The following is a 12,206-nucleotide window of genomic DNA, read 5'->3' on the forward strand; positions in this document are numbered from 1 at the left end:
TTTTAGATATAGAAATTGATTAAAATTTTAAAAAAAATAAGAATAAATGAGAATTAAGGAAAATTAGAATGGAGTGATTATAGAATGCCACCTAGGATAGGATTTATTTTTCTTTAATTAATATATAGATAGATGCCTGATATTTAAATTGTTTAAAGAAGCTAATGATTTTCATCAAATATTTTTTTCTAGGTAGTTAATTGACGCCTTCTTAAATATTTTTAGGATTAAAAAAGTCTACAAAACTAAAAACAAACAAAAAAAAACAAAAAAAGTACGAGCAGCAAACGTGTTGGGAATTCCATACAAATGAATTCCTTATTGGGTATAGAGACTTAGGGGGGTGTATTAGTACAAGACTTTAATAGATTTCTGCGGACTTTTAAAATCTGGGTGTATTAGTTCAAGACTTTTAAAAGTCTATGAAAATCTGGGTGTATTCGTTCAAGACTTTTAAAAGTCTATAAAATTTTGGGTGTATTTGTTCGAGACTTTTAAAAGTCTATGAAAATTTAGGTGTATTCGTTAATCTATGGATTTTAAAGTTGGAATGACTTTCAATGATTTCGTTGAAAAAATAGGCATGAACAAATCCGAACACAGACCACGAGAATTCACAAATCCAGCAAAACCCTGCGCTCGCTGGGTGCCAGCGCCCGCGGCCAAGAAGCCAGCGGCCGCTGGACCCTATCGCTCGTGGCCAACTATTCCAACGCTCGCTGGGTGCCAGCGCGGCCGCCTGCAATATATTATGCAGTATATATTGTTTTGATGTTATTCTATGTAATGTTGCATGCAATAAAGATCACTTACAGAAGATTCTTGGAATCAAACACGAATTGGAAGCTGGAATATCATGCATTGTTACACGTGGATCTTATAGTGTGTTACTAGTGCTTCCAAAAAGCTGTTTGGACATTTATACAAACCTTGCACAAATTGCAACCATAAGGGAGTGCATAAGTGTCTTCTGCTCTGTCAAACCCGCCGCCCCAGCACCTCCTCACCTCACCCAACACTCAAATCCTAGCGCCACACCGGACCGCCCAGCAGCAGCCTCCCCTCGCGCCACGCCGCCAGCAATCGCCTCCATTTCACGCCGGCACCCTCCCGCCTCCACGACCCCTGTCTCCATTCCAATAAGTAAGTGCAGATTTTTATACATCCATTGATATTATAAAGACTTTCATTTTGTACTTTAAAATCATTTTTTTTGTCAACCATCTCGGTAATGTGTTTATATATTTGGCTGAACAAATGTGTTGCAGGCTAATCATTGCTACTTGTGGATTGTGTTGTGACTGTTGTGTTTTAACAAGCCAGCGGTCGCTGGGCTTCAGCGATCGCTGGTTCTTCAATACTCGCGTGAATCCAGCGTTCGCGGGGCCTGCAGCGCTCGCGTGTTCGCAACGACCGCTGGCTTTGTGGATTTCAACTCCGAGAAAATCACGACAAATTCTTGGTAATTCAATCAAAATCCGACCAAGAATTCATTCAAAATCATGAAGAATCCGCGTGAATTCTATAGACTTTTAAAATCCATGGACTTTTAAAATCTACATAAATCTTGAACTAATACACCCCCCTTAGAGAGTGTGATTGAGGTATTTGATTTGCGCGAACAAATAAAACATTTTTAATTCGTTCTAAATTATTCGATTCAAATACGATTTTAATTATTTTTGTGTGTTTCGTCACAATAAAAACTAATTGCAACACTACCTAATGATAACGTGTAAAATGAAGATTTCTAAATATCACATGTATGTGAGTTAGGGCAGCTAGTAGGCTAAAAATGTTTAAATAGTTGAAAAATGAAAAGTATTCCACAAAGTAAAATATTATTCTAAAACAATAGCTGCATTTATGTTCAAATAATTTAAGACTAACCCTATGTCCTAAGATATTAGTAGTATTTAAAAGAGTATTTATCTTTTATTTTTATTGTAAAATAAAATATAAATACTTACAAACGATTGTTCTCGTTGGCCATTGAAAAAATACACTCAAAAGCAAAATAATTAAACACATATAGACAGTGATCTCAAAAGAAGAGGAAGAGGGGGGGGGGGGGGGGGTATGTTCTTTATTCCACTTTTACACCATAAAATAAGTTGGTTTAAAGTTCTTTTTTAAATGGAAACTAGTACACTCTCCCGTGCGATGCACGGACTATGATTACACTATAACATTAATATAACTAAATTAATAGCCGTCATTTAATATAATAATTTTGGCTTGTAACATTCCAAATCGTATATTATTTTAAATTCTAATTTTAAGATATATAACTTAATATTTTATTTACAAATTCATATTAAAATTAATACAAATTTCCTCATCCCTTAATTGCATTAAAAATTACTGTAATTTAAATAATTATAATTAAAAATCATGTAAACTTTTTTAAAAGGAAAAAAATGACATATGCTTATGTTTGTCACCAATAAATGAAAATACAATGAAAATAGAGTATGATATTCAACATTATAGATAAATGAGAGCGAACAAAAATTAATTTTAATATTTTAATCGATCATCACATAATAATCTCAAATTTAACTTTTATAATTTTTATATCAAATTAAAGATCTTTTCCCAAACTTTAATTTAACATCCATTTTGAGCACTATTTTTATAATAGAAATTAATGATTCTTTTAAAAAGAATTAAAAAAAAAGATATAAAATTTAGAGGATGATTTTTTTAAAAAGAATTAAAAAAAAAAAAGAAGATATAAAATTTGGAGGAAAAGTTTATGAGGAGAGAGAAAAATTGGAGGTAAACAAACTCCACTTTTATATTATATATAGATTTTGAGCACTATTTTTATAATAGAAATTAATGATTTTTTTAAAAAAGAATAAAAAAAAAAGAAGATATAAAATTTGGAGGAAAAGTTTATGAGGAGAGAGAAAAATTGGAGATAAACAAACTCCACTTTTATATTATATATAGATTTTTGTCTTATTATAATATATTTACTTGAAAATATGTCAAATGGAATATTAGTATATAATAGCACCCCTTATAAAAATAATTTACGGTTGTGGCCACAAACAATGAACGGTTAATCATGGGTACGTAGTAGCAGCCCTATAATTAAGGAATGATATTAACAAAAATTTTATTAATATAGTTATTTGAATGTTTCATAAATTATGACTATAATTTCTTCATAATTTACAAAATTGCCATCTCCAAATCAATTTGAAATCAATTTCAAATTGAAAACTCCCTTTTTAATATAGTATAGATTGAACCAGCTAGAGGTTGGCGACATCAAATAGGAGCCGTGTTTAATAAAAGCTACTATAGCTTTAGTTATTAAGTTATGCACAAACCACAATTGTTTTTAACAAATAACGTTTCAAGGTAAAACACATTTTTATTTATAGTATTATGATTATTTTGTCCTCATTATCCGGATCAATTTTATCCAAATAAATTTACCCTTTTAAATTTGAACTTTGCGTTGTTCTTTTCAGCACTCTCAGCAGATCACCTAAATGCATCACTAACTCTAAATTTAGGCTAAAACAATTGAAAATGAGATAAAAAATGCATTCAGCAGATCCCCTAAATTAGATGGGGCCCACAAAAAATTTTACACCTACCTAAATTCAATCTTAAATTTACACTCACCCTAAATTTATTTTAAGCTTATAATTAGTAGGGCCCACACATAATTATTATTTTTATGTAGAAAATAGGAGATCTGGTGTATGCATTTATAAAATCGAGATCCTAAAATTAAATAGGAAAGCTTTAGGAAGGAATATAGGAAGCATAATTTTGGGATTTCTGCTGGGAGTGCTCCCTTTGTCCTCAATTAAGAGTTACGCGTCATCTATGCTCAAAAAATAGATAAAATTATTCTTATATCATTATATGCTTAATTATTGCATGAAAGTATGATAAGAAATTTTCATTGAAAATAAGAGTATAACAAATAATTTGACACCATTTATTTATAAAAGAATAAAATAAAACACTTATTAAAAAAATGGAATAGATGGATTATTATATAATAACTAAATTTACAACTGTGTATGAGGACGTTTACTCCACATGTAATACATATTTTTTATGGCAATTTATTTGACAAATTTCGAAACAACAAATTACCGGTCAACCATTTTGTGCCATAGATTTTTCGTGTGACAATAGTCCTATGTGCCGCCTAAAATTTAATTGTATGTTAAAATACATTGTTATAATTTGAATTCAACGATTTTAGAAATTCAAGAAAACAAATATAACTAATACGTCCCTTTTTAAAGACGTATAATAAATAATAGCCCTCTAAGTTGACGAAATGAATTTTTTTTCTGCTCCTTCAACTGATAAATTCATCAGGCGTTTTTCTCACCAATAAATTCATGTATATCACCAATAAATTCATGTATATTAGTAGTTCTATTGTCGTGATTGTCACGCAGCAAACTGTTGTCAAATCAAATATACTATTCCTCATATTTGGTTAAATTGTTATTAATTTTTTAAATTCATATTTTAATTTAATTTTTAGCAATCTGTTGGTTACTAAACAAGTAAACAAGCATATATAACTTTTCAAACTTATTTGAATAGCTAGAATACTTTAAATATGATATTTAGTTCACGATTTCACTTTAATATTCTAATTTTAATAGTTTTTTATTCTAATACATCAAAAATTAATTTTAGGACTGTCAAATTTTCAACCACCTAAAAACAAAGTATGATTCATTCTTTTATTAATATCTTTGATGTCAAAGGACAAAATGAATAAATCGAATTTTTATAATTTGTAAATCTGATTATTTTAATTTTTAAGTCAGTACTATGACAGAGCGACATATTAGTACTCTTTTAAGTTTGACTCAAGTTTTAGAATTATTTGATGTATTTGTGAAAAACAAGAGAAATACAAATTTTCAACAAGTCATATTTAGTCGAGTAGTATAATTTATTGACTTCATTCCCAACCCTTTCATTTTAAATTACCACAGTCAATTGCATGAATAGAAAAATTGCATGGCGTGCTATAAAATACTTTGATTTTTGCAATTAATTAATATTTTTATTGAGTGAGAGACTCCTTATATAGCCTCACAACACATATATTTTCACATAAAGATAAAAACATTATACTACAATTCAAGTTTCAATTGATCCATGGCTTTGTCGATCGCAGTAACGCCTTCTTCCAATTCTCGCATGCCGAGAACCGCCGTCCTCCGCCGAGCCGTGCGATGCAGCTCCGCCGCCTCCGTTCCGACTACTCAACCCGACCTCCGGAATTATTGGACGTCTCTGATTAGCGACGTGGATCGGAAACTGAACGATGCGGTGCCGTTGAAGTATCCGGAACTGATTCATGAATCCATGCGCTACTCGCTTCTCGCGAAAACGGCCAAGAGAGCGCCGCCGGTAATGTGCATCGCCGCCTGCGAACTCTTCGGCGGCGACCGCGCCGCCGCGATCCCCACCGTCTGCGCACTTGAAATGGTTCGTCGTTTTCCTTCTTCTTTGAATTAGAAGATATTTTTATTTGTTTTTTTTAGTGATATTCTTTCTTTCAATATTTCAATTGGACATAATTTAGGGATGATTATATAAACCACATTTATTGTATAAAATGTATCCATTATAAAATATTATGAATTTATTGTTAAAAGTTATGAATTTAGAAGAATCGAAATTTTTGTCACCTTCGAAATTTGAATCTTCAACCATGAATTTTTTCAGTAAAATCATGAAATCATTATAAATCTTTACAAATTTTAATATTAAAAATAATTTTTATTTTATACGATAAATAACTGGAGTTATTTGAACCACTAGCTTCCATATAGATATGTATAATCAGATATATATATATATATATATATATAGGGTTGAGTTCAACAGAGAATTATCTTTTTCGAGAGAACGAACAAATCTATATATTTTACGAACAGATCAACATAAGTAATGAACAGACGTATTTAATAAAAATATAGAAAAACTCGCCACCAGCAGGATTCGAACCTGGGGCAAATTGTTGTTCATGCGGTACATTGATCTGTTCATTAAAACTATAGATCTGTTCGTTTTTATTTTGCGAATTCTCTATTCTCCACAATATTTAGCTTCTTTGTTGAACCCTTCTCTCTCTCTCTCTCTCTCTCTATATATATATATATATATATATATATATATATATATGGTCAAGTTAAACAGAGAATAATTATATATTTCATTTTGAACAAGTCTATACATTTTACGAACAGATCAACATAACTAACGAACAGACGTATTTAGTAAAAAAAGAGAAAAACTCGCCACCAGCAGGATTCGAACCCGGGGCAAATTGTTGTTCATGCGGTACATTGATTTGTTCGTAAAAATTGTAGATCTGTTCATTTTTATTTCACGAATTCTCTATTCTCTAAATATTTAGCATTCTCTGTTTAACTTTTCTATATATATATATATATATATTTGTATGTTTATATGTAGACATAATATATTTTGCTTTCCACATAAAAATATTTATGATTACAACCAAGGCCCTCATCCTAAAATACACTTGACAAACTTAAGAGCACTTGAAACTTGTTAATAATATATGTGTTGGTCAATTGTTAAAGAAATTACGAAAATTAACTAGATTTTTTTATTATCAGTATTATAAATTATTATAATAATAACATTACTTTTTTATTCGTAGCAAAATAAATATATTGAACTTTTCTGACAATCTGATGTGAATATATAACATATAGTTCTATTTATAAAAGTAGAGTCCACAAACTCAACTCGCAACAATAGTGATATCCAAATTCCATTCACAATAATACACATTACTATCAACAACTATTCACAAATTTCTCAAAATATGTGTCGTCCACAAAGTGGCAATAATATTGTGGACGGAAGGAGTATAACATTATCAATCATGCATATCTAACTTTTATTCCAAAATATTAGAGATAAATGTAATTATACGCTTTAACTTTGAATTTATCAATTATAATGATGATTTATTTAACTAATGAAAGTGAAATTAAAGATAAAAAAATATAGTTACATACACTGATGCACTAATTGGATGTAATAAACACTAGTTAGTGATTATAATAGATTAAATTCAAGCATATAAAATTGAAATAGTAAAGAAAAAGGTGAAAGAAAATAAAAAATTAAAAACTGAACACCAAATTTAGTATATTGAATCTCAAGTACTAATAAAGGCATACTTTAATTAGGTGCATGCTGCTTCTTTTGTTCACGACGACTTGCCCTACATAGACGATGCCCTATCCCGACGAGGCCAACTACCCAACCACACATTATATGGTCCAGACATGGCAATTTTAGCCGGAGACGCATTGCTCCCTCTTGCCTTTCAGTACATTGTTCTGCACACTCCAACTCAACTCGTCTCGCAGCTCGACCTCCTTCGAGTCGTGCAGGAGATTGCTCGAGCCGTCGGCTCCACCGGAATGGCGGCCACTCAATTTATTGGTGAGAACAAATTTGGCGAGCTAGGGCGGTGTTCCGCCGTGTGCGGTGCCTTGCTCGGCGGCGCCTCAGATGAGGAGATTGAGCGGTTAGGTGAATATGGTCGGATTGTGGGCATTTTGTACCGAGTGGTGGAAGATATGTTGGAAGGTAAGAAGGTGAATATTGGTGTGGTTGAGGATCTCAAGTCTCGAGCTAGGAAAGAGTTATATATGTTTGAGAAATACGGTGACAAGGTTTTGCCGTTACATACTTTTATCGATTATGCCGCAGAAAGGGTGTGAGAATTCTTAGTATATTGTACTGTATTTTCATATGATGTGTAGTAACGAAATGTAACATAAAATTTCATATTAGGAAATTTGTGATATTAAATTTGTGGTAACTTCATTTCTTATTGAGAAACCTATGCATTTTTTTCTTCTTTTTTTAAGCCTATTGAACACTTTTTATTCCCTAAAATTGAAACCAATTTTAGGAATAAAAGGTATGAACTAACCCACTTTTTTCATATGATATAATCAAACTAATCATCTGATTTCAATGGTCAAGACTATGTTACTAGATCAAGGGAACATATAATATATTTTATGCAAAAAAAAGGTGTTTTTGAACTTATCACGAGTGATTTGGAGCTCAACTCGATTAAATTCAAATTATTTCTATTAGCGCAAGATTAAACTAACTTCAGTCAAGTGTTAAACTAAATTAAATTAAGTTAAGATTCAAGTTAGGTTTCATTAACATTTAATTAAATATCTCAAACTCATATCGATCTCAAATAGTTTGTAACGAAAATCAAACTCACCCACATGCAAATACATGCATTCTGCTTCTTTGAACCTTCTAAATATGTCTTGCTAGTTTCATTTAATTAGAATTTTCTTGAAATTATAAACTTTATGATGCACGAAAATCGAAAATGACTTGGCATTTACTCCTACAAAAATTGGCAACAACACAAAATTTTAAGCTATTCTAATTTCTACTAATTTATAAAGTCCACGCTCATCTTGCTAAAGGTCGCTAATAGGTCTTAGCGATTTCAATTCAAAAAATTGGGAAAAGCATCAAACTGAACAGAACGGGACACCCCATTCTTACATTTCGTGCCCCCATCAACTAACAACCCTTTCTTCCTCCGAGAGAGAGAGAATGGCAGCTCCATCCCGCAATCCAAGGCCGGGAATTCAGGGGCTGGATCAACTCCCCGCAGCCCTAATCGCGACGATCATGACGAAGCTCGACGTCCCCTCCATCCTATCACTGGCCTCCACGTGTAAGGCCTGCCGCTCCTGCGCCGCCGAAATCCTCTCTTTCCTCCCCAATTTCCATCTCCCAGTGAGTTTTGACTAGTTGTATCTAGTAGTTTTTTTTGTTAGAGCATTGAATTTTGCTAATATTTTGGTAATTTTTTCTAAGGATATTGCGCCTTCGATGGATTTATTGAGTCCGCTGCTGCCGCCGAGCAACCCCTACCTGCGTAGCTTGAAGGTGGATTGCACGCGCCTCGACGATTCGTCGCTAGGCTTTCTCCTCCACCCTTCGTTGCAGGAGCTCTGCCTCCGGAATTGCGCTGATTTCAGCGGCAGGCTTTTGTCTGAGCTCGGGCGCAGTTGCAAGGATCTTAGGTTTGTAGTTTTCGACCATTTTTTCCGACGCAATTTCGTTTCTTTTGTGATAATTGTGCTGCTCTTGTGTTTGCTCATTGGTAATTGAAATGCTTGTTTGAGAAGTTTTCATCGTTGTTGGTGTTTCACGGCCGAATTGGGATGCATTGTATATTATTGAGTGGGCGTGTGTGTGTGTTTGGAAGCTGCATTGTGTCTGAAGTAATGTCCATTTCAGGTTTCTCTATTTAAGTTCCGTAGCAGAGAAAAGGGGAAGATCAGTTGATGTATTGCATCTAGAGGAAATGCTCACTGGTTGCACTCAATTGGAAGTAAGGGTTTATCTTGTTGTTGATGGGCTTGGAATAGCTGTGGGAAATCGCATATCAAATTATTGGTTTGGTTCAATGAAATTGGATTTGTTGGTAGTATCTGAGATTGCATATAGTTGGCATGTTTATCTTTATAGATTGTCTTGGTGGGCTGTTACGGTAGATGAATCGGGTAGATCTCTTAGTGGAACGAGGTTATGGCTTCATTGATTTGGAGCAGTTGATATCTTAACATGATGTTTTTTCATCCTTCAATAATAATCTCTTACTGGTTTCTTTCAATCATTGACTGAGGAATTTAATATACTAGCATTTATTGCTGCCCAAGCCATTATGTAGAGCTAATCTTTCAGGTGATCTATGTTTTGTTTTGTGTAATCTGCATTGACCTTAGCAAACTTCTGGAGTACTGAAGTATACCCCCAAACTCTCCTGCATCTGCCGTATATGATGATAAACCGACTGAATTGCCCTTGTTAACACTGGCTTGCTTTTTTTTTTTTCTTTTTTTTTCGTGTTGTTATTTTTGTATATAGCTATTCGTCGGGTATGAAGGTATTCTGACCCTGATATATTGCTTTTGTAGACATTGATCCTGATGTTTGATGTCTCCATATTTCTGCGTCATAGTTTTGCTCGTGTGTGGGCTCTGGCCTCGTCAAAACTCATTTCTCTCGAGATTGAGTATATTTCCTCAGTAATGGTGACAGAACTGCTTAGCCCTGCTGTGGGACCCCACCAGTCATCAAGTCATCCCTGGCCATCCATATTGCCTAATTTGCAGAAGTTATGCCTTTCTGTGGACTATATTACTGACACCATGGTGAGCACGATATCTAAATGTCTTGTCTCCTTGACCCACCTAGATCTTCGAGATATACCCATAATGGAACCTAGAATGGCGTTTGATCTCACTAACAATGGCCTTCAACAAATTAATGCGCATGGTAAACTGAAACACCTTTGTCTGGTGAGAAGTCAAGAGATTGCTCCTACATTCTTCAAGCGAGTCAATGATCTCGGAATCCTTCTTATGGCTGATAAATGTTCGGCCATGGAGAGCATTTGTCTTGGTGGCTTTTGCCAGGTGACAGATACGGGTTATAAAACACTTCTGCATTCCTGCTCCAAGTTATATATTCTCAGGGTGTTTCATGGAACTCATCTTACCGACCTGGTTTTTCATGACATAGCTGCGACATCCCGTTCAATGACACACGTTAGCCTACGGTGGTGTAATCTCTTGACAAATTTGGCTGTCACACGCTTGGCATCCAATGCAGATCTCTCCACTCTTGACTTGCGGGATTGCAGAAACCTTGGAGACGAAGCTCTTCGAGCTATCAGTACGCTTCCCAAGTTGAAGACTCTACTTCTTGATGGTTGTGATATAACCGACACAGGTTTATCCTTCTTAAGCAAAGGTGTGATGAATCGCCTGGTTTCGTTGTCTGTGAGAGGATGCAAGAAACTTACAGACAGATGCATCTCTTCCCTTTTTGATGGAAATTCTAACCCAGAATTGAGAGAATTGGATCTTTCAAATCTTCCTAACCTCTCCGATGCTGCTGTCCTTCTACTAGCAAGAAGCCGCATCCCAATATCTGAGCTACGTATGAGACAGTGCCCCCTCATCGGTGACACTTCTGTCATGGCACTAGCCTCGATGCAGGTGGATGAGAACGCGTGGTGTGGCAGTAGCTTGAGGTTGTTGGATATCTACAACTGTGGGCGCATCACTCAACTTGCATTCCGGTGGTTGAAGAAGCCGTATTTCCCAAGATTGAGATGGTTGGGGGTGACGGGTACCATGAACAGGGATATAGTCGATGCTCTGGCAAGAAGCAGGCCGTATATGCACGTTACTACTCAGGGCGAGGAGCTAGGGATGGAACAGTGGGATAACATGGAGGATGCTCATTTGCAAGACTACGACGACGTGGACGAGTTTGAGGAGTGGCTTCTGGGAGAAGAAGAGGAAGAAGAAGAAGAAGAAGAAGAAGAAGAAGAAGAAGAAGAAGAAGAGGAAGAAGAAGACATGAGTGATGCTGAGATGGAAGATGCTGTTGGACATGAGCCGTGATGGATCTGTTTGAATGATTATTGTTAGGTGAATAATCAACTTATTCCTCATGCTAACTATTTATCAACTTATGCTCGTTTTGTATTTGTAAGATTATGTGTGAATATTTATTTTTGTGATAATTGTTGACATTTGAGTTTATAAGTATTATGTGTATCTCTTTGCACGTAAGGTACTTCGATTTAGAAGGTTTTAGTGGGATCTGAACTCTGTTGTGATAATTGTTATATTCAAGTTTCATTTGTTTATTTATCTAAAAAGAAGGTTTGATTTGTTTATTATTTACTCAAATCTCGTATTTGATTTATTGAATATTTTGAAGCTCACGCGCTTAATCCAGTCTAGGTGAACTTCCTAATTTTATACTCCTCCCGTGCACGATATAGTTTTTACTTTTGCTATTTTGGTTCATCCACAATATCATTTGCACTTCCATTTATAATAGTAGGGTCCACAAACTCCATTAACAACAATAGTGAGACTCAAATTTCATTCACAGTAATACCTACTATTATTCATCACGTTTTTTAAAACTCACGTTGCCCATAAAATGAAAACGATATCGTGGACAGTGAGAGTAGTATTTATATTCAAAAGTAATTTTTTTTTAAAAAATAAATTATTTCATTAACAATTCCTGAATTACATGATATATTAATTATTTTCTTATAACAAACATAGTTAACTAGA

General features: G+C 34.2%; 2 protein-coding genes across 4 annotated transcripts; both read left to right on the forward strand.

Annotated features, from left to right (window-relative positions):
- The first annotated feature begins 5,022 nt into the window (after positions 1-5,022).
- On the forward strand, positions 5,023-7,888 carry LOC130989243 (heterodimeric geranylgeranyl pyrophosphate synthase small subunit, chloroplastic-like). The gene is made up of 2 exons (XM_057913195.1): positions 5,023-5,493; positions 7,236-7,888. The coding sequence occupies exons 1-2, from the start codon at positions 5,161-5,163 to the stop codon at positions 7,773-7,775; spliced, it is 873 nt and encodes a 290-aa protein (XP_057769178.1). The 5' UTR covers positions 5,023-5,160; the 3' UTR covers positions 7,776-7,888.
- A 668-nt stretch (positions 7,889-8,556) lies between these two features.
- Positions 8,557-11,660, forward strand: LOC130989244 (F-box/LRR-repeat protein 10). 3 transcript variants are annotated; one of them, XM_057913196.1, is made up of 4 exons: positions 8,557-8,832; positions 8,914-9,122; positions 9,340-9,433; positions 10,020-11,660. In XM_057913196.1, exons 1-4 carry the CDS (start codon positions 8,647-8,649, stop codon positions 11,514-11,516), a joined length of 1,986 nt encoding a protein of 661 aa, XP_057769179.1. In that variant the 5' UTR covers positions 8,557-8,646; the 3' UTR covers positions 11,517-11,660. The 3 variants fall into 3 exon arrangements, with proteins under 3 accessions (XP_057769179.1, XP_057769181.1, XP_057769180.1); XM_057913197.1 differs by lacking the exons at positions 8,557-8,832; positions 8,914-9,122 and adding an exon at positions 9,726-9,786 and having other exon boundaries at positions 9,357-9,433; XM_057913198.1 differs by lacking the exons at positions 8,557-8,832; positions 9,340-9,433 and having other exon boundaries at positions 8,985-9,122.
- The last annotated feature ends 546 nt before the right edge of the window (positions 11,661-12,206 follow it).

Source organism: Salvia miltiorrhiza, chromosome 6, assembly GCF_028751815.1.
Source record: "Salvia miltiorrhiza cultivar Shanhuang (shh) chromosome 6, IMPLAD_Smil_shh, whole genome shotgun sequence".
Lineage (NCBI taxonomy): Eukaryota > Viridiplantae > Streptophyta > Magnoliopsida > Lamiales > Lamiaceae > Salvia > Salvia miltiorrhiza.